Source organism: Oncorhynchus nerka, linkage group LG12 (assembly GCF_034236695.1).
Source record: "Oncorhynchus nerka isolate Pitt River linkage group LG12, Oner_Uvic_2.0, whole genome shotgun sequence".
Classification (NCBI taxonomy): domain Eukaryota; kingdom Metazoa; phylum Chordata; class Actinopteri; order Salmoniformes; family Salmonidae; genus Oncorhynchus; species Oncorhynchus nerka.
Genome location: NC_088407.1, coordinates 60677378 through 60701167, shown reverse-complemented (window position 1 = coordinate 60701167; position 23790 = coordinate 60677378). Strand labels below are relative to the sequence as shown.

Genomic DNA, 23790 nt, shown 5'->3' with positions numbered 1-23790 from the left:
CCATAATAACCGTCATTATGTTTGGAGGAAAAAGGTTGGAGGCTTGCAAGCCGAAGAACACCATCCCAACCATGAAGCATGGGGGTGGCAGCATCATGTTGTGGGGGTGCTTTGCTGCAGGAGGGACTGGTGACTTCACAAAACAGATGGCATCATGAGGTAGGAAAATTACGTGGATATATTGAAGCAACATCTCAAGACATCGGTCAGGAAGTTAAAGCTTGGTTGCAAATGGGTCTTCCAAATGGACAATGACCCCAAACATACTTCCAAAGTTGTGGCAAAATGGCTTAAGGACAACAAAATCAATTTTTTGGAGTGGCCATAACAAATCCCTGACCTCAATCCTATAGAAAATGTGTGGGCAGAAATGAAGAAGTGTGTGCGAGCAAGGAGGCCTACAAACCTGACTCAGTTACACCAGCTCTGTCAGAAGGAATGGGCCAAAATTCACCCAACTTATTGTGGGAAGCTTGTGGAAGGCTACTCAAAACATTTGACCCAAGTTAAACAATTTAAAGGCAATGTTACCAAATACTAATTGAGTGTATGTAAACTTCTGACCCACTGGGAATGTGATGAAAGAAATTAAAGCTGAAATAAATCATTCTTTCTACTATTATTCTGACATTTCACATTCTTAAAATAAAGCGGTGAACCTAACTGACGTAAGACAGGGAATTCTTACTAGGATTAAATGTCAGGAATTGTGAGAAACTGAGTTTAAATGTATTTGGCTAAGGTGTATGTAAACTTCCGACTTCAACTGTATGTTTTCTCTCACCCATATACACACAATACCCTATGAAAACAAAGTGAAAACATGTTTTCTGAATTATTTGCAAATTTATTGAAAATTAAATACAGAAATATCTCATTTACATAGGTATTCAAACCCCCGAGTCAATACTGAGTAAAAATACCTTTGGTGGCGATTACAGCTTTGAGACGTCTTTGTCAACTTTGCATATCTGGGTTCGGGAATTTTTTTCAATTCTTCCTTGCAGAATTTCTCAAGCTCTGTTAAGTTAGATGTGGAGCGGCGGTGAACAGCAATCTTCAAGTCTTTCCACTGATTTTCAATGGGATTCAAGTCTGGGTTTTGGCCTGGCCACTCAAGGACAATCATGGTGATCCAGTTGAAACAACGGAATCACTACAAAAGAGACTGAAACACCTACAGTATATGACAGAGAGACACATATGCATCTCAACGCTGTAACTTTGAGCAACTATTTGCACAAGAAATTGATTACATAAGGCCTTAGTATCCAGAAGGCACCCACAATTGGCAGAGAGATTGATAATTTCTGTGACCAGTGGTGCCAAATTATGAAAAAATTCTAATTTGATCTCATGGCTCTCATTATCCAGGAAATAGCTGAGCAACTGGGTGGAATACGTGAGAAGATACAAGCAGTGAGATTACAACTGCACTGAGACTTTGGGAGTTATTTTGTCTCATAAATGATAAGATTCCAAATGTGAATGTGTCAAGTATGGGTGAGACGACTGTTCAGACTATGGGTGACACAATGGAGAATGACATTCCCCACAGAACGAATACCCATTTTCGAGTCAAAACCACCATGTAACAATGGCGCCAGAGAAGAAGGCTGATGTGTTACATGTCCCCAACTGATTTAGTTATTTTGTTTGTTTATTTGAGTTGTTTGTAACTTATTTTTTTTACTTATTTTGTACATAATGTTGCCCCTACTTATGAACTTCTGGACATCAGGACTGCGATACCTCACCACGGACTGGCAGAATCCTTTCTTTCCTTTAACGAGTCTGACGAGCCCGACGCGAATGATATACTGCTTTCTCCGGAACAGGCTCAGATTCCCGTGATTCGCATGAAGAGGAGGCGGAGAAAAAGGGGCCAGAGGGCGGGCTGCCTTCTAAGAATTCGTAGGCGATCGAATAAACCCCCACTTCCTTCATTTCTGCTAGCAAACTTGCAATCTTTGGAGAATAAAATCGATGACCTACGCAGAGATTAAACTACCAACGGGACATTCAAAGCTGTAATATCTTATGCTTCACGGAGTCGTGACTGATACGGAGTCGTATCAACATACAGCTGGCTGGTTATGCGCTGTACCGGCAGGATAGAACAGTGGCGGCTGGTAAGACAAGGGGCGGCGGACTATGTATTTTTGTAAATAACAGCTGGTGCACGATATCTAAGGAAGTCTTGAGCTATTGCTCGCCTGAGGTAGAGTATCTCATGATAAGCTGTAGACCGCACTATCTACCTAGAGAGTTTTCATCTGTATTTTTTGTAGATGTTTACTTACCACCACAGACTGAGGCTGGCGCTAAGACAGCATTGAATGAGCTGTATTCCGCCATAAGCAAACAAGAAAACGCTCACCCAGAGGCAGTGCTCCTAGTAGCCGGGGCTTTAATGCAGGGACAAATCCGTTTACCAAATTTCTATCAGCATGTTAAATTTGCAACCAGAGGGAAAAAAACTCTGGACCACCTTTACTCCACACACAGAGACACATAGAAAGCTGGCCCTTGCCCTCCATTTGGCAAATCTGACCATAATTCTATCCTTCTGACTTTTGCTTACAAGCAAAATTTTTATCAGGAAGCACCAGTGACTAGATCAATAAAAAAGTGGTCAGATGTTCCGTGATTCCTCCGATGGCATTGAGGAGTACACCACATCAGTCATTGGCTTCATTGATAACTCGATCGATGACGTCATCCCCACAGTGACCGTACGTACATACCCCAGCCATGGATTACAGGCAACATCCGCACTGAGCTAAAGGCTAGAGCTGCCACTTTCAAGGAGCGGGACTCTAACCCGGAAGCTTATAAGAAATCCTGCTATGCTCTCCGACAAACCATCAAACAGGCAAAGCATCAATACAGGACTAAGATCAAATCGTAATACACCGGCTCTGACTCTCGTCGGATGTGACAGGGCTTGCAAACCATTACAGACTATAATGGGAAGCCCAGCCAAGAGCTGCCCAGTGACACGAGCCTACCAGACGAGCTAAACAACTTCTATGCACGCTTCGAAGCAAATAACACTGAAACATGCATGAGAGCACCAGCTGTTCCGGAAGACTGTGTGATCACGCTCTCCGCAACCGATGTGAGTAAGACCTTTAAACAGATCAACATTCACAAGGCCACAGGGCCAGACGGATTACTAGGACATGTACTGCGAGCATGCGCTGACCAACTGGCAAGTGTTTTCACTGACATTTTCAACCTCTCTCTGTCCGAGTCTGTAATACCAACATGTTTTAAGCAGACCACCATAGTCCCTGTGCCCAAGAATACTAAGGTAACCTGCCTAAATGACTACCGATCCGTAGTACTCACGTCTGTAGCCATGAAGTGCTTTGAAAGGCTGGTCACGGCTCACATCAACACCATTATCCCAGAAACCCTAGACCCACTCCAATTTGCATACTGCCCTAACAGATCCACAGATGATGCAATCTCTATTGCACTCCACACTGCCCCTTCCCATCTGGACAAAAGGAACATCAATGTGAGAATGCTATTCATTGACTACAGCTCAACACCATAGTGCCCTCAAAGCTCATCAATAAGTTCAGGACCCTGGGACAGAACACCTCCCTCTGCAACTGGATCCTGGACTTATATAATTTGATATACTGAAGAATATACGTAACTGTCTTATGATTTATATTATATTGTTTGATACACAGGGGCCCCACAAGGGTGCCTGCTCAGTCCCCTCCTGTACTCCCTGTTCACTCATGACTGCACGGCTAGGCACGACTCCAACACCATCATTATGTTTGCCGCTGTTGTGTCATCGGCAAACATAATGATCACAGACAACGACGAGACAGCCTATAGGGAGGAGGTTAGAGACCTGGCCGTGTGGTGCCAGGACAACAACATCTCCCTCAACATGATCATGACAAAGAGATGATTATGGACTATAGGAAAAAGAGGACCAAGCATTCCCCCATTCTCATCGACGGGGCTGCAATGGAGCAGGTTGAGAGCTTCAAGTTCCTTGGTGGCCACATCACCGACAAACTAACATTGTCCAAGCACACCAAGGCAGTCGTGAAGAGGGCACTACAAAACCTATTCCCCCCCAGGAGACTTTAAAGATTTTGCATGGGTCCTCAGATGCTCAAAAAGTTTTACAGATGCACCATCGAGAGCATCTTGACTGGTTGCAATCACTGCCTGGTATGGCAAATGCTCTGCCTCCGACCGCAAGGCACTACAGAGGGTAGTGCGAATGACCCAGTACATTACTGAGACCAAGCTTCCTGCCATCCAGTACCTCTATACCAGGCGGTGTCAGAGGAAGGCCATAAAAATTGTCAAAGATTCCAGCCACCCTAGTCAGAGACTGTTCTCTCTGCTACCGCACGGCAAGCGGTACCGGAGTGCCAAGTCTAGGTCCAAGAGGCTTGGACATAAGACTCCTGAACATCTAATCAAATGGCTACCCAGACTATTTGCATTGCCTCCCCCCTCTTTTACCATGCTGATACACTCTGTTGTTATCATCTATGCATAGTTTATTTTTATTTTTATTTCACCTTTATTTAACCAGGTAAGCAAGTTGAGAACAAGTTCTCATTTACAATTGCGACCTGGCCAAGATAAAGCAAAGCAGTTCGACACATACAACGACACAGAGTTACACATGGAGTAAAACAAACATACAGTCAATAATACAGTAAAAAAAAAAAAAAAAAAAAAAAACAAGTCTATATACAATGTGAGCAAATTAGGTGAGAAGGGAGGTAAAGGCAAAAAAAGGCCATGGTGGCAAAGTAAATACAATATAGCAAGTAAAACACTGGAATGGTAGTTTTGCAATGGAAGAATGTGCAAAGTAGAAATAAAAATAATGGGGTGCAAAGGAGCAAAATAAATTAATTAATTAAATACAGTTGGGAAAGAGGTAGTTGTTTGGGCTAAATTATAGGTGGGCTATGTACAGGTGCAGTAATCTGTAAGATGCTCTGACAGTTGGTGCTTAAAGCTAGTGAGGGAGATAAGTGTTTCCAATTTAAGAGATTTTTGTAGTTCGTTCCAGTCATTGGCAGCAGAGAACTGGAAGGAGAGGCGGCCAAAGAAAGAATTTGTTTTGGGGGTGACTAGAGAGATATACCTGCTGGAGCGTGTGCTACAGGTGGGAGATGCTATGGTGACCAGCGAGCTGAGATAAGGGGGGACTTTACCTAGCAGGGTCTTGTAGATGACATTGAGCCAGTGGGTTTGGCGACGAGTATGAAGCGAGGGCCAGCCAACGAGAGCGTACAGGTCGCAATGGTGGGTAGTATATGGGGCTTTGGTGACAAAACGGATAGCACTGTGATAGACTGCATCCAATTTGTTGAGTAGGGTATTGGAGGCTATTTTGTAAATGACATCGCCAAAGTCGAGGATTGGTAGGATGGTCAATTTACAAGGGTATGTTTGGCAGCATGAGTGAAGGATGCTTTGTTGCGAAATAGGAAGCCAATTCTAGATTTAACTTTGGATTGGAGATGTTTGATATGGGTCTGGAAGGAGAGTTTACAGTCTAACCAGACACCTAAGTATTTGTAGTTGTCCACGTATTCTAAGTTAGAGCCGTCCAGAGTAGTGATGTTGGACAGGCGGGTAGGTGCAGGTAGCGATCGGTTGAAGAGCATGCATTTAGTTTTACTTGTATTTAAGAGCAATTGGAGCCCACGGAAGGAGAGTTGTATGGCATTGAAGCTTGCCTGGAGGGTTGTTAACACAGTGTCCAAAGAAGGGCCGGAAGTATACAGAATGGTGTCGTCTGCGTAGAGGTGGATCAGAGACTCACCAGCAGCAAGAGCAACCTCATTGATGTATACAGAGAAGAGAGTCGGTCCAAGAATTGAACCCTGTGGCACCCCCATAGAGACTGCCAGAGGTCCGGACAGCAGACCCTCCGATTTGACACACTGAACTCTATCAGAGAAGTAGTTGGTGAACCAGGCGAGGCAATCATTTGAGAAACCAAGGCTGTCGAGTCTGCCGATGAGGATGTGGTGGTTGACAGAGTCGAAAGCCTTGGCCAGATCAATGAATACGGCTGCACAGTAATGTTTCTTATCGATGGCGGTTAAGATATCGTTTAGGACCTTGAGCGTGGCTGAGGTGCACCCATGACCAGCTCTGAAACCAGATTGCATATCAGAGAAGGTATGGTGAGATTCGAAATGGTCGGTAATATGTTTGTTGACTTGGCTTTCGAAGACCTTAGAAAGGCATGGTAGGATAGATATAGGTCTGTAGCAGTTTGGGTCAAGAGTGTCCCCCCCTTTGAAGAGGGGGATGACCGCAGCTGCTTTCCAATCTTTGGGAATCTCAGATGACACGAAAGAGAGGTTGAACAGGCTAATAATAGGGGTGGCAACAATTTCGGCAGATAATTTTAGAAAGAAAGGGTCCAGATTGTCTAGCCCGGCTGATTTGTAGGGGTCCAGATTTTTCAGCTCTTTCAGAACTTCAGCTGAATGGATTTGGGAGAAGGAGAAATGGGGAAGGCTTGGGCGAGTTGCTGTTGGGGGTGCAGTGCTGTTGACCGGGGTAGGAGTTGCCAGGTGGAAAGCATGGCCAGCCGTAGAAAAATGCTTATTGAAATTCTCAATTATGGTGGATTTATCAGTGGTGACAGTGTTTCCTATCTTCAGTGCAGTGGGCAGCTGGGAGGAGGTGTTCTTATTCTCCATGGACTTTACAGTGTCCCAGAACTTTTTAGAGTTAGTGTTGCAGGAAGCAAATTTCTGCTTGAAAAAGCTAGCCTTGGCTTTTCTAACTGCCTGTGTATAACGGTTTCTAGCTTCCTGAACAGCTGCATATCACGGGGGCTGTTCGGTGCTAATGCAGAATGCCATAGGATGTTTTTGTGTTGGTTAAGGGCAGTCAGGTCTGGGGAGAACCAAGGGCTATATCTGTTCCTGGTTCTAATTTTCTTGAATGGGGCATGTTTATTTAAGATTGTTAGGAAGGCATTTAAAAAAATATCCAGGCATCCTCTACTGACGGGATGAGATCAATATCCTTCCAGGACACCCGGCCAGGTCGATTAGAAAGGCCTGCTCGCTGAAGTGTTTCAGGGAGCGTTTTACAGTGATGAGTGGAGGTCGTTTGACCGCTGACCCATTACGGATGCAGGCAATGAGGCAGTGATCGCTGAGATCTTGGTTGAAGACAGCAGAGGTGTATTTAGAGGGGAAGTTGGTTAGGATGATATCTATGAGGGTGCCTGTGTTTAAGGCTTTGGGGGTACCTGGTAGGTTCATTGATAATTTGTGTGAGATTGAGGGCATCAAGTTTAGATTGTAGGATGGCTGGGGTGTTAAGCATGTTCCAGTTTAGGTCGCCTAGCAGCACGAGCTCTGAAGATAGATGGGGGCAATCAGTTCACATATGGTGTCCAGAGCACAGCTGGGAGCAGAGGGTGGTCTATAGCAGGCGGCAACGGTGAGAGACTTGTTTTTAGAGAGGTGGATTTTTAAAAGTAGAAGTTCAAATTGTTTGGGTACAGACCTGGATAGTAGGACAGAACTCTGCAGGCTATCTTTGCAGTAGATTGCAACACCGCCCCTTTGGCAGTTCTATCTTGTCTGAAAATGTTGTAGTTTGGAATTAAAATTTCTGAATTTTTGGTGGTCTTCCTAAGCCAGGATTCAGACACAGCTAGAACATCCGGGTTGGCAGAGTGTGCTAAAGCAGTGAAAAGAACAAACTTAGGGAGGAGGCTTCTAATGTTAACATGCATGAAACCAAGGCTATTACGGTTACAGAAGTCATCAAAAGAGAGCGCCTGGGGAATAGGAGTGGAGCTAGGCACTGCAGGGCCTGGATTCACCTCTACATCGCCAGAGGAACATAGGAGGAGAAGAATAAGGGTACGGCTAAAAGCAATAAGAATTGGTCGTCTAGAACGTCTGGAACAGAGAGTAAAAGGAGGTTTCTGGGGGCGATAAAATAGCATCAAGGTATAATGTACAGACAAAGGTATGGTAGGATGTGAGTACAGTGGAGGTAAACCTAGGTATTGAGTGATGAAGAGAGAGATATTGTCTCTAGAAACATCATTGAAACCAGGAGATGTCATTGCATGTGTGGGTGGTGGAACTAATAAGTTGGATAAGGTATAGTGAGCAGGACTAGAGGCTCTACAGTGAAATAAGCCAATAAACACTAACCAGAACAGCAATGGACAAGACATATTGACATTAAGGAGAGGCATCCTTAGTCGAGTGATCAAAAGGGTCCAGGGAGTGGAGAGGTTGGTTTGGGGTCACGGCGATTTAGACAGCTAGCCAGGACATCGGTAGCAAGCTAGCATAGGATGGAGGTCTGTTGTTAGCCACCTCTTGCGTTCCGTCAGTAGATTAGTGGAGTTCCGTGTTGTAGAGGGGATTAGTCCAAATCACACAACAACAAAAAAATAAAAACAATAGATATAGTTATAGAGGCCCAAGAAGAAACATAGTAATAATAAAAATAAATAAATTGTCCGATTGTCTATTCTGAGAGCATCCGGTAAGACAGCTAACGGTTAGCAGGCCGCAGATGGGCATTCAGGTAACGTCGCGACGGAGGAGCCAGCCGGATCTCCTTCGGGTAGATAACGTCGGCAGTCCAGTTGTGAAGGCCCGGAGGGGCTCCGTGTAGGCAGTAAAACGGGTCCGGATAGGTGACTGCAGCCCAGGAGTGATTGACGGAGCTCAGGAGTGGTTGACGGAGCTGGCTAGCTCCGGAGTAATTGATGTTTGCTCCGGAATCGACGAAAGCAGATAGACACACGGATAGCAGCCAGCTAGCTGTGAGATCCGGGAGTGAATGTCCAGAGAGCAGTTGAAATCCAGGGACATGGAGAGAAAAAAATCGGTCCGGTATGTTCCCTTCCGAGCCGCGCTGCGCCGTACAAAACTGGCGATAGATTTTCGAGTTAAAGGATAGCTGATGACCACAAACCGTGGTTAGCTGAATACGAACGAGTTGCCAGTAAAGAAGCTAACTAGCTTCTGATTAGCTTCTGGCTAGCTCCTGGCTAGCTTCTGGCTAGCTTCTTGGAGTTTCTGGCTAGCTTCTGGCTAGCTTCTTGGAGGATTGCAGATTTGATTGCAGATTTGAGGTAAATAATACGTATTTATACATATCAATTGGTGAGGCAGGTTGCAGGAGAGTGTATTGAAGATGAGTTGATGGAAAATAAAAATAAAATGTATGTGAAAAAAAGTTGTAAATATATATATATACACGACACGACAAGACGAGGACAAAAGACGTCTGAACTGCTATGCCATCTCGGGCACGATTTAGGTATAGTTAATAACTATACCTAAATGTACATATTACCTCAACTAACTGGTGCCCCAGGAACATTGACTCTGTACTGGTACCCCCCTGTATATAGTTTCACTATTGTTATTTTACTGCTGCTCTTTAATTACTTGTTACTTTTATTTCTTATTCTTATCCATATTTTTTGTTAAACTGCATTGTTGGTTAGGGACTCGTAAGTAAGCATTTCACTGTAAGGTCTACACCTGTTGTATACGGCGCATGTGACTAATACAATTTGATTTGATTAGATATGATTTTGTCTGCCCAGATACAGAAATCCCTCCCTAGAAACAAACTGCAGATTGGTGGAAAAAGATGTGTCTCAGATTTTGAATAAGAAATGAGAATACAGAGTCTACAAGTATCTCCCTTAAGAACAGAGACAAGCGTTGGATGTTTAAGAAATTATTCCACTTTGATAGTGCGTAATGTTGGGCGGAGTTGTGGTGTTGTTAAACCGTGATGACTATGTGAATGAGATCTGGGGACAATTGAACAACATCACTTTCTATCACAAATTGTCATGTGACCCCACACCACTGTTCAAAGATGAGATCACTGCAAGCTGAAGTCTCTTGTGGAAAGTGGAGACGTTCCAATCAGGAACATTATTTATGCTTTACCAAAAATCCACAGACGACTGGATAAGCCACCAAGGAGACCTATTGTGGCCTTCAGCCTCATTGACTGAAAATATCTCTGCTTTTGTAGATTTCGTTCTAAAACCCAATGTGGTGTCACTCCCAGCATATGTACGCGCTTCTACGGACATGATTAACACCCTCAAGACATTGCACAATATCCATGGGGAGATGCTTATGGCTTGCTTTGATGTTGAATCACTGTATACTAATATCCCCCACCAGGGAGGCCTAGAAGCCATGGCACACTGTCTTAGTCAACGACCCGCTGGTACACTGTCTTAGTCAATAACCCACTGGCACACTGTCTTAGTCAACAACCCACTGGCACACTGTGTTAGTCAACGACCCACTGGCACACTTTCTTAGTCAACGACCCACTGGCACACTGTCTTAGTCAACGACCCACTGGCACACTGTCTTAGTCAACGACCCACTGGCACACTGTCTTAGTCAACGACCCACTGGCACACTGTCTTAGTCAACGACCCACTGGCACACTGTCTTAGTCAACGACCCACTGGCACACTGTCTTAGTCAACCACCCACTGACACACTGTCTTAGTCAACAACCCACTGGCACACTGTCTTAGTCAACAACCCACTGGCACACTGTCTTAGTCAACAACCCACTGGCACACTGTCTTAGTCGACAACCCACTGGCACACTGTCTTAGTCGACAACCCACTGGCACACCGTCTTAGTCGACAACCCACTGGTACACTGTCTTAGTCGACAACCCACTGGCACACTGTCTTAGTCGACAACCCACTGGCACACTGTCTTAGTCAACAACCCACTGGCACACTGTCTTAGTCAACAACCCACTGGCACACTGTCTTAGTCAATCACCCACTGGCACACTGTCTTAGTCAACAACCCACTGACACACTGTCTTAGTCAACAACCCACTGGTACACTGTCTTAGTCGACAACCCACTGGCACACTGTCTTAGTCAACAACCCACTGGCACACTGTCTTAGTCAACAACCCACTGGCACACTGTCTTAGTCAATCACCCACTGGCACACTGTCTTAGTCAACAACCCACTGGCACACTGTCTTAGTCAACAACCCACTGGTACACTGTCTTAGTCAATCACCCACTGGCACACTGTCTTAGTCAATCACCCACTGGCACACTGTCTTAGTCAACAACCCACTGACACACTGTCTTAGTCAACAACCCACTGGCACACGGTCTTAGTCAATCACCCACTGGCACACTGTCTTAGTCAACAACCCACTGCCACACTGTCTTAGTCAATCACCCACTGGCACACTGTCTTAGTCAACAGCCCACTGCCACACTGTCTTAGTCAACAACCCACTGCCACACTGTCTTAGTCAACAACCCACTGGCACACTGTCTTAGTCAACAACCCACTGGCACACTGTCTTAGTCAATCACCCACTGGCACACTCCCTAGCACTAACTGTATTGTTAGACTTGCTGAGATTGTTCTGACTAAGAACTTTTTTATGTTTGAAAATGACATGTTCATTCAACAGAAGGGAACTGCTATGAGTAGTAAAATGGCACCGAAGTATGCCGATCTGTATGTGGGGTTGTTTGAGAAGAATGTGATTTTCAGCCCTAACTATCCATTCTTGCTCCATAACAGACTCTGGAAACGCTTCATTTATGATGTATTCCTTCTATTCCAGGGCACAGTAGAGGAACTTTATCTATTCCACTCCTTCATCAATACAAGCAGTGAACATTTGAAATGCCATTCACCTTTAATGCACATGAAGCAAGTTTTCTGGACATTTTGATTAAGAGGGAGGGGGGCGGGGTATAGCATGGATCTATACAGGAAGCCGACGGACAGGAATTCTCAATACAGTCGCATACGCAGGATTTGTAACACACAGAGTGACAATGACAAACAAGCAGACTATCTGGATGAGCGTTTCAGACAGCGGGGTTACCCAGAGGAATGGCTGCAGGACGCAAGGGAACGTTATAAAAATATGACCCAGGATGACAGCCTCACGCACAAACCTCCCCACCTTCCTGACCAACCACGTTCAATGCTTCCTTCACTTGGTAAACAGTTCAACCACATCATTAAAAAACACAGGCACATCTTGCGCACTGATCTACAACTGGAAGAGACGTGTCACGGTTTTCATATGGTGAAGGAGAGTCGGACCAAACTGCAGCGTGTCGATTGCGATTCATCTTTATTAAACAAACGTAAAACACGACAAAACACTAACAAAACAATAAACGAAAACCGAAAACAGCCTATACATGTGTCTACTAACCTCTAACAAGGACATCAAGACACTCAGGACAATCACCCACAATACAACCAAAGAATATGGCTGCCTAAATATGGTTCCCAATCAGAGACAACGATAAACACCTGCCTCTGATTGAGAACCACTTCAGACAGCCATAGACTTTCCTAGAACACCCTACTAAGCTACAATCCCACTAACATACACACCAAAACCCCCAGACAAAACACACCACAATACAAAAACTCCATGCCACACCCTGGCCTGACCCAATACATGAAGAAAAACACAAAATACTTAGACCAGGGCGTGACAAGACGTTTAAAGAACCCCCGCGGGTTATCTTCAGACTCGCCCCCAACATCAGTCAAATGGTGGGGAGGTCTTATCTTCCACCAGAGCCACATAGTACCTTTCTCGACAAGTGCTGGACAGTAACTATAGATGTGTCGGATGTACCCAGTGTAACTCTATGAACAAATGCACAATGTTCGTAAAGACCATTAAGATTAAGGGCATCATTATTCTATTAAAAAAAAGTCAGATACCTGATCAAGTGTATTTGTGGTCTATGCTATGTAGGAAAAACAAAACGAGCTCTGAAAACAAGGACAGCAGAACACAGGAGTAATATCAGGACCCTTGACTAGAGAAACCCTGTGGCTGTGCATTTCATGGAGGCTCGTCACAACATTAGCTCTTTGAGACACATTGGCATCGAACATGTTAAGACTCCTAGCAGGGAGGAGATACTGATCATCTATTGTTGAGAAGAGAATTGTATTGGATTCACCGGTTTCGTACAATGTCTCCTAGAGGTTTGATATCAGACCATTTCTTATATGCATATGGCACTTTGATTTGTCTTGCCTTCCAGTTTACCCACTTGGTCATTTTGTAAATATATATTATTTTCTGGAACTACTACATGTACCAATCTCATTGTTATTAAATGATTAGATAAACAATTTGTTTTGGCACCCACCATGCGTCATGTCTGCAATGGTCATGTGAAGTGAAATGTGGATATTTTGGTCTGTGAGCACTTTGTTTGTTTGACATGACGAAGATCCGTTTCAGATTGAATCAGTGTCAATAAATCTGTGAATTGGGAGGTTTAACAGTGTACAGGCCTTGTTCTATATCATTCAAGGACTTTCAAATTCTTGTTCTGGAGCCATTGCAGCTTTGCTTTGGCTGTATGCTTGGGATCATTGTTTTGTTGGAACGTACATTTTCAGTCTAAGGTCATTGGCACTCTGGGGTAGGGTCTCATCAAGGATTTGCCTGTATTTGGCTCCATTCATTGTTCCCTCTATCATTACCAGTCTCCCTGTCCTTGCCACTGATAAGCATCACTATCCACCACCATGCTTCCCAGTAGTGATGGTGTTAAACAGGTGATGAGCTGTGCCTGGTTTTCTCCAGACATAGTGCTTTGCATTCAGGCCAAAGAGTCAAATGTTTGTCTCATCAGACCACAGAATCTTTTGCCTCGTGCTCTGAGTCTTTCACGTGCCTTTTTGCAAACTCCAGGCGTGCTCTCATGTGACTTCATCTCAGGAGTGGCTTCCGTCATGCTACTCTCCCATGAAGTTCAGAATGGTGTAGTGCTGTAGAAACTGTTGGCCTTCTTGCAGGTTCTCTTCTCTCAGCCAAGGAACTCTGTAGTTCTGTCAAAGTAATCACTGGGTTCTTGGCCACCTCTCTGACCAAGGTCCTTCTTGCCCTGTTGTTCAGTTTGGTTGGACGGCCAGCTCTAGGCAGAATCTGGGTAGTTTCATTCATTTCATTTTTTCAATTTCCCAATGATGGAGACCACTGTGTTCTTGGAAACTTTCAACACTCTAGAAATTGTTTTATACACTTCCCCAGATATATGCTTCATCACAATCTACAGCCAGTTCCTTGGACTTCATGATATAGTTTCTACTCTGACATGCACTGTCAACTGTGGTACCTTATATAGACAGGTGTTTCATTCTAAATCATGTCCAAACCATTGAATTGGCCACAGGAGGACTCCAATCAAGTTGTAGCGACATCTCAAGGATGATCAAAGGAAATTGGATGCACCTGAGCTCAATTTGGAATGTCACAGCAAAGGGGTGTGAATACTTATGTCTCATCAGACTATTATGACGGAGAATCAGACAAATGATTGCTCTCTTTGCCACTCACGCTCTGTTAAAGGTCCCCAAATCACACACATCACTGGGTCACTCGTCTTTTAAGATCGCTGCAGCTAGCAACTTGAACAAGCTGCAACAAATACTCAAACTGGAAAGTTTTATCTCAATCTCTTCATTCAAAGACTCAATAATGGACACTCTTACTAACAGTTGTGGCTGCTTTGAGTGATATATTGTTGTCTCTACCTTCTTACCCTTTGTGTTGTTGACTGTGCCCAATAATGTTTGTACCATGTTTTGTGCTGCTACCATGTTCTTCTGCTGCCATGTTGTGTTACTACCATGCTGTGTTGTCATGTGTTGCTGCCTTGCTATGTTGTTGTCTTAGGTCTCTCTTTATGTAGTGTTGTGTTGTCTCTCTTGTTGTGATGTGTGTTTTGTTCTATATATATATATATTTTAATAATTGATTATCCCCCATCCCCACAGCAGGCCTTTTCCCTTTTTGCCTTTTGGTAGGCCATAATTGCAAATAAGAATTTGTTCTTAACTGACTTACCTAGTTAAATAAAATAATATTGGCTACTTAGCTTATTCAAGGTTTGTAATTAGCCCAACTCAAATGCTGACAGCACAGGCTTCCCACACAAAGGCAGTGTGGTTGTTTTGTTATTCCACACGGTTTTTCATACTTCTTATAGCTCTGTTTTACATTCGGGCTGATGCCCTCCTGTAAGTCAGACAGGTGCAGATGGATCCAAAGGGAAATCATGAGTGTTTTTCACGTAATTGCTGGATGCTAAAAAAATTATCACTTTTTTATTTCAGTTAAAATTATCAATTTTTTTATTAAATGAACAATGCATTATGTGGGTTGAATGCTGTAACACAGAATAAACAATGAATAAAAGTCCCACGATGGTAGTGACTGTCCATTACTGCTTATCACTTATTAACCATTCACATTACTTTACTGTCAGTTGTTGTGTATATTGCAATTGTTTTACTTCATGACTTTACTATTTCATTCCAAGTCATCATCTCATCGTTATAGAGCTGCTGTCTGACAAAATTTCTGCTTTTTAGTTCTTCAAAGTAAATAAGGAATACTTTTATGAACAACTGTCAATCACTTTGATCTAGGATTAGGTTTGTGCAGTAGGCTTAATACATTACCACAGCATATTGGCTAAATGACTCGCCTGCCAATATTATCAGACCATATAGTATTTCAAAACTCAAGCTTTATTTCAAAACTCGACAAAACGATTTTTCCTGGTCAGATCTCGTTTTTTCCCCCTGAGTTCATAGTTGTCTTGAACACAACATTAGGCTCAGCAAGCAGAGGGAGAGAGCAGCAGAGGGTCTGCCTCTCACATTCCCTGCTCTCTCCTTCCTTTCCCCCGGTGAGACTGACCAGAGAGAGGGGACACCGTCTTTCACCTGATGGCGAAAGCCTCATGCAAAAATTAATGTTGTTCCTATGACCAGAGAAAATGTTATGAAATATAATATATTAAAATACAGGATGGGCTACAGTACTAATAATAATCAATACACAGAGCTATCTACAGTACAACTAATAATAAATATGCAGGGTTATCTACAGTACTACTAATAATAACAAATATGCAGGGCTATCTACAGTACTAATAACAAATATGCAGGGCTATCTACAGTACTAATAATAAATATGCAGGGCTATCTATAGTACTGCTAATAACAAACACGCAGGGCTATCTTGTAAGAGTCTTGTGTATTAGGTGGCAGGGAAGTCAGGCGCATCAAACTGAGTGTAAGGCCGTAGGGAGACCGGGCAAAGGGATGACAGGACTTAGAAAACGATCCACACCGACCAGGATCGTGGTGTTACCCTGTGAAGGTGGAAAATCAGTTAAAAAATCCACCGACAGGTGCGACCACGGCCGTTGTGGAACGGGTAAGGGTTGTAACTTACCTCTGGGCAGGTGTCTAGGAGCCTTGCACTGGGCGCACACTGAGCAGGAGGAAACATAAATCCTCACGTCCTTAGCTAAAGTGGGCCACCAGTACCTCCCATCAAGACAGCGCACCGTCCGACCTATCCCAGGATGAACAGAGGAGGGTGACGTGTGGGCCCAATAGATCAGTCGGTCGCGGACAGCAGATGGAACGTACAGATGCTCAGCTGGACACTGAGGGGGAGAGGGCTCTGCACGTGACGCCCGCTCAATGTCCGTGTCCAGCTCCCACACTACCGGCGCCACCAAACGCCAAACCGGCATCCTTCTTCTTCACAAAAAGTTAACTTGAGGAGACGGGTGAAATGGAGGGCTGAATGTACCCCTGACGCAGGGATACGGAGACATATGTCTCCATAGCCACCGTCTCCGCTTGCGACAGGGGATACACGTGACTCCTGGGAAATGCAGCATCTACCAGGAGATCTATCGCACAATCCCCCCGTCGATGAGGTGGTAATTGAGTCGCCTTCTTTTTACAGAAGGCGAGAGTCAAATCGGCATATTCTGGGGGAATGCGCCCGGTGGAGACCTGGTCTGGACTTTCCACCGTAGTAGCACCAACGGAAACCCCTAAACACCTACCTGAGTGCTCTCGCGACCACCCCATGAGAGCCCTCCGTGGCCAAGAAACAGTGGGGCTATGACAAGCTAACCAGGGTAGGCCTAGCACCACAGAATACGCTGGAGAATCAATAAGGAAAAGACTAATATTTTCCTTGCGACCCCCCTGCGTTACCATACACAAAGGAGCGGTGGCCTCCCTGATAAACCCTGAGCCTAATGGTCAACTATCTAAGACATGAACGGGGAAAGGCATATCCACAAGAACAATGGGGATCCCTAAACTATGAGCTAAACTTTTATTCATGAAATTCCCAGCTGCGCCTGAATCTACTAGCGCGGGGAAATACTGGGAACGTGGGGAAAATTCAGGAAAGTTACAGAGACAAACATATGTGCAACAGAGGGTTCTGGATGAGAATGGTGCCTACTCATCTGGGGTGACGCCAGAGTGCCCTGCCTGCTGCCTTGATTCCCAGAGGAACCAACCCGGCACCGACCAGCAATGTGACCTCTGCGACCACATATGGTGCTCGAGCGGGAACCCCCCCAGGTCTCCCTGCGCACCATCCCTCCCAACTCCATGGGTACAGGAGAGAGGGTGCGGGACCAATCATTCTCAGCATCACTACTTAGCGTGGCTATGGTTGTGATAGTGCATGCGATGCAACAACAGTGCTTTAAAGAAGGTGTCCAGAATATTTTGGTGTCTCATTTGTGCCTGGATCCATGTTGGATCTAATATCCCTAACGGGTTGATGTTGATCATTTCTTCTTGTCTGCTTGATTTACAGCAGGGTCTCGTTAGATTTAACAGAGAAAGCATCAAGGTATTGTGTTCATGTTTTCAGATGTTTTTGTGCCTGGGATTGGACATCGAGTCTACTGTGCGCAGTTGTGTAGGATCGACTATTGTGCAACACCCAACACTATTCCTATACATTGTTCTGGATATAAGGAGAACAAATTACACAGCCTAGTGTGCTTATTCACAATATGATCTGTTAATGAAAAAACATGACAAATGCATTTTGTTTTCCATGTTAGACCTGCAATTTTAAAACAATACAAGGGGCCGCCAACTTGAACTTGAATTTGGAGCTCAGAAATGTAATTATTAGAATAGGCCTACCTTGAAAATCAGACATCTCCTAAATTTGGTGCTTGAAAAGTCCTTGTAATTATTGTAGCCAATTTATAAGTTCTCCTGCTCCTTTATAATTATCCGTGATTTCATTTTTGATCCGTTTTTGTGAGAGATGTGACCCCTTTTGTTTGTTTACCGTCACTTCAATGGAAGGGTGATGATCTATGATCTGTTGCGGTAAAACCACGCGTGGTTATTATTAGGACGACAACATCTAATGTTGGCTTCAACTGGACTTTCCATACAAATCCTTCCAATAAAAAGGGAACCTGGTTTTTGGTCACTTTCTCATTATAAAAACAGCAACGGTGAGATTCAAATGTTGAGATTAATGCTACCGCGCTATTCACTACTTTATTATGTGTGTGGGCCACATAGGTTACAGAACAATCGCCATTCATGCATCCAATCAAATTAGGCATTGTCCACATTATTCTGAAATATTTTAGAATCTAATAATGTGAATATCAATTCATTAGCAAGGCCTAGAAAATGACATCTCGAGCATGCAAGCTACCTCCCTTTTACATCAAAAACATACAAAAGCACATCACAGGAGGCCCCTAATATCTAACATGTACTGTACACATATATACAGTGCACTCAGAAAGTATTCATGCCCCTTGACTTATTCCATGTTTTGTTGTGTTACAGCCTGAATTCAAAATTGATTCAATTCAACAACAAAACATCTCACTCATCTACACACAATACCCCATAATGACAATGTGAAAACCGTTTTTTATAATGTTTTACAAATGTATTGAAAATGAAATACAGAGATATCTCATTTACACGAGTATTCACACCCCTGTTAGAATCACCTTTGCCAGCGATTACAGCTGAGAGTCTCAATTTTCTTTTTTATTATTCTTCAAGTTCTTGTCAATTTCGTTGTTGATAATTGCTAGACAGCCGTTTTCAAGTCTTGCCATAGATTTTGAAGCTGACTTATATCAAAACTGTAACTAGGCCACTCGGTAACATTCGATGCCGTCTTGGTAAGCAACTTCAGTGTATATTTTGGCCTTGTATTTTAGGTTATTGTCCTGTTGAAAGGTGAATTTGTCTGAACCAGGTTCAGACTGAACCAGGTTTTCATCTAGGATTTTGCCTGTGCTTAGCTCTATTCCGTTTATTTTTAGTCCTTGCCGATGACAAGCATACCGATGCTAGAAAATATAAAGAGTAGTTCTAAGTGATGTGTTGTGATAGATTTGTGGGATACAAAGATGAGGTAGTCATTCAACAATCATGTTAAACACTTTTATTGCTCACAGGGAGTCCATGCAACTTATTATGTGACTTGTTAAGCACATTATTAGTCCTGAACTTATTTAGGCTTGCCATAACAAAGGGGTTGAATACTTATTTACTCAAGACATGTCAGCTTTTCATTTGTGATTCATTTGTAAACATTTAGGCTAGTTACACAACAACATTTGGAAAAAGTCACGGGGTGTGAATACTTTCTGGAGGCACTGTATTTGTCCGTAAATGTACATAGTGAACTCGTATACATTGTAAATACGTAAATAGATATTTACTAGTCTAATATTTCAGAAAATGACCTACTGCTTGCATGTCAAAGTCAGACTGGGAAGAAGTGACGTTTCGCGATCTCCCCCTATCTGCAAGCGTGTAGCCAATGACATAACACCAACTAATAGAAATACATAAACATTGAATACATATTTCTGCAGTGGCAAGTGGAAACATAACCAACTCTGCTACACACATGCTGCCCTGACTTGCAACAGATGTGAGTAAGTGGATCACTATAGGGCCTAAGTACGATATGATATTCTTGATTCAATTATATAAAAAAAACATGGAATCTCATCTATAAAATAAACGAAGTAATGCTATGACCTAAGACAGACATAATGCTGTTTGTCTTTCACACTCTCTCAGACATGCGGTGTTAGGTTTAACATGTTGACCATGTGTAAGTGGATTATACGCTGGTTTTCTGTATGTTGGTCGGTTATGTTTAGTGACTGTTGTTGAGGGAGAGGTTTGAAGGGTCTGGTGTCATCTGTCTCGTTACCAGGACCCAGGTGAGGCGAGGACCAGCCGACTCATCGTCTCCTCAGCAGACTGGGACGTCTCGCACCGTCAAGCGATACCCATCGTCCACTGGCCCCATCACATCCAACGCTCTGCCTAATGGGAACGGACATGACATTGGGAACGCCAATGGACACTCAAGTAACGGCCACAGACCCACCACCAATGGCCACGCCAACAATGCAGTGGCGCCAGCAGGTAATGACCAGAATAAATGTTTCACCCGAGATGATACAACTGTTCTTTATTGCTTTATTGCCCTGCTTTGACAAAAAAGAAGGGGAAAAAAGAAGAAAAATGACATGTATGACACACACAGTGAGTTTCTGTCTTCACTAAATGTAACATTAGATTTGGGGGGAAAAGTGTTGTTGGCTCTGTCCCAGGCTCCTCTCTTCTCCCTCCCTCCCCTCCCTGTGGTTTTCATCACACGAGCGACAGACGTTTGATATCCCAGCCGTGTGCCTGGGGGGGTTAGCCGTCTCCACTTTATGCTCTGGAGCGTCTCCAGTGTGCAGACACAGGACAGCCCTGCTCCCTCTCTGTAGACCCAGAGAGGGAGGTGGGAGGAGGGGGAGGGCACCACGGTCCTCACTGTCACCTTGGATCCATGACAGGTCACACCCGACAGAACCCCCCTCACCACCAGAAACCTCCAAAAACAAAACCTTTTAATGACCTACTCCTCTCCCCTCCAACCCTCTCAGAACAGAACAGTGCCCTCTGTAAAGCTGTCTGCTGTCCAAGTTTCTCTTGTTTTTCCATCCTACCAGGGCAACGGGTGTTGAACAGCTTCCCACCATTACAAGGTTTACTCACACATCTAGAACACCTTATCCCAATGACAAAGGCTTCGAGGCCAGCCCCCATGCTTAACTAGATTCCCCCCCCCACCCACCCCTCCACAGGCATGCCCAGTGACACATCCTCCTTTCAGTTGCACCGTGCCATTGCCCAGACACTGGCACACACACTCACGCATAAACACACACACACGTCCAAACACACTCAAACTCATATAAACCTCCCCTTCTGCTGGGCTGACGAGGCAGCAGGTCCGGGGATTGTGTCTGTCTGTCGTCCATTAAAGATGCAGCTCTTCTCCAGAGCAGCGCTGCTCCTGTTCACCCAGGTCTCTGTGTGTCTTTGTGCTCCAGGGGCCAACCTCACTTCCAGCCTTGACCGCATCAAGATTGTCTTCACCCCCATGGTGTGTCGGAGGGTGTGCAGCGGCGGCCGCTGCTACAACAGCTGTGAGAAGGGTGACACCACCACCGTCTACAGTGAGAACCAGCAGCAGCATCAGCCGGCAAAGACCCAGGGCTTCAGACTCTGTGAGTGTTCCCCCTTTTTAATTCTCCTTCTCCTTCTCTCACTCCACCCATTTCTCTTCCTACGCTGTCTGAATGTAGTCCAGAGGTGAGAGGGGGAAAGAGGGGCTCCTGATAGATAAACCCATTCCCACTGTGGAGCTGTCAACACTAAATGCCAGGCAGTGGGGAGAGAGAGGTGACAGAGTGGGGGAGATTATATGCCTGGGAGCAGTGTGAGAGAGAGAGAGGGATAGAGGGAGGGAGAGAGAGAGAGGGGTAGAGGGAGGGAGAGAGAGAGAGGGGTAGAGGGAGGGAGAGAGAGAGAGGGATAGAGGGAGGGAGAGAGAGGTGACAGAGTGGGGGAGATTATATGCCTGGGAGCAGTGTGAAAGAGAGAGAGGGATAGAGGGAGGGAGAGAGAGAGAGGGGTAGAGGGAGGGAGAGAGAGGTGACAGAGTGGGGGAATTATATGCCTGGGAGCAGTGTGAAAGAGAGAGAGGGATAGAGGGAGGGAGAGAGAGAGAGGGGTAGAGGGAGGGAGAGAGAGGTGACAGAGTGGGGAGATTATATGCCTGGGAGCAGTGTGAAAGAGAGAGGGATAGAGGGAGGGAGAGAGAGAGAGGGGTAGAGGGAGGGAGAGAGAGGTGACAGAGTGGGGGAGATTATATGCCTGGGAGCAGTGTGAAAGAGAGAGAGGGATAGAGGGAGGGAGAGAGAGAGAGGGGTAGAGGGAGGGAGAGAGAGGTGACAGAGTGGGGGAGATTATATGCCTGGGAGCAGTGTGAAAGAGAGAGGGGTAGAGGGAGGGAGAGAGAGAGAGGGGTAGATGGAGGGAGAGAGAGAAAGGGGAGAGCAGATTAAGAGCAGGTCTCCCTCCCTTCGTGTCGCAGGACTCAGTGGAGGCTAACCACACACGTGGAAGCACCGCTCTCACGCTCCCAACAGTTAGCCCGGTCTCTTTGTGGTTTACACCTCCACGGTTAACCATTTAATGTGCTCACTGGGATAGGGGGAGAGAGACAAAGAGAAAGGGAGAGAGAGGGAGTTGCAGAGTGAATAGGATTTTATAGGGATTACATTAAAGCTGCTATTTATCCGTGGGCTTTGCTACAAACTCACACAGGAGAGTAGTCTCCCTCTCTGCCTCTCCATGTGGGGGAGAACAATAACCAATACTGGGGGCCCTGTTTCCCTAGTGTTCCCCTCAGCCCTTACCATACAGCTAAGGCTTACAGTAATCACTCAAACTGATTAAAAGTGAAGGGTGCCCATACCACACACACACATGAACACAGGCTGCCGCCGCCCCACACTTAACACACTAAACTCCTCATGGGAGGAACTGGCTGAGTTATGAATAGATAAACAGGTTGTTTTGTAGATTTATGCTCCCATTAATAGGTTTTTGGAAAATGTAAAGCTACTCCAAACACAATGACTTGGCAGTGTTGTTGCACAACAATGCATTTCTGGCACTTCTGGGTGATCCTGAGAAGCAGTTTGTTTTTATGCCCGATTTTATTTCAAAGAAATCTCTGATCATTAAAACATCTGTAAAAAATACTCCATTAAAGGAAATGACTCAACATTCAGGCTGGCATTTTGTTGTTGCGGAAGTGCATGTAGACAGCAAACAGTTATGTCATGTTGTTGTTATGTTCCCAACGTGGGGCAGTAAAAACTGGGTGGATTGCATCATTCCACTTTTGGGCTCCCTTGATTCACAACATTGAACAGTTATTCTAAACCCTGACATTACTCAGACAAGTGACTTAGAGAAACCCTTCAACAAGGCATGTTAAAGGCAGATGGGGCTGGTGCTGGGGATGTGTGAGTGTGTGGCACGGGCATGAGTAGTATCTTCCTGTCTGTCTGGTGTCTGAATAGATGTGTGATGGGAGGTAGAGGGTGGATGAGAAAAAAGGTCAGGTTGATGTCTAGGAATAATTCCTGCCCCATGCTGAGGTGAGTTAGGTGAGGCTGAGCCTGAGGCCGAGGCTGAGTATGAGGCTGAGGCTGAGACAACACTCTGAGGCGAGTCTGAGACTGAGGCCAATGCCGAGACAACACTCTGAGAGCAGACTGAGTCTGAGGCAGAGACTGAGACAACACTCTCAGGCGAGTCTGAGACTGAGGCAGAGACTGAGACAACACTCTGAGGCGAGGCTGAGACAACACTCTGAGGCAAGGCTGAGACAACACTCTGAGGTGAGACTGAGTCTGAGCCTGAGACTGAGGCCAATGCCGAGACAACACTCTGAGACGAGACTGAGGCAGAGACTGAGACAACACTCTGAGGCGAGGCTGAGACAACACTCTGAGG

At 44.9% G+C, this 23790-nt stretch overlaps 1 protein-coding gene across 1 annotated transcript in view; it reads left to right on the top strand.

Moving 5' to 3' along the window:
• LOC115138494 (latent-transforming growth factor beta-binding protein 2-like) overlaps nt 1–23790 on the top strand; it is a 146409-nt gene that overhangs the window by 55737 nt on the left and 66882 nt on the right. Inside the window, exons 4-5 of the mRNA XM_029675385.2 lie at nt 20138–20352; nt 21312–21488. Of these exons, the coding sequence (XP_029531245.2) occupies nt 20138–20352; nt 21312–21488 (392 nt within the window). The remainder of the gene's footprint in view (nt 1–20137; nt 20353–21311; nt 21489–23790) is intronic.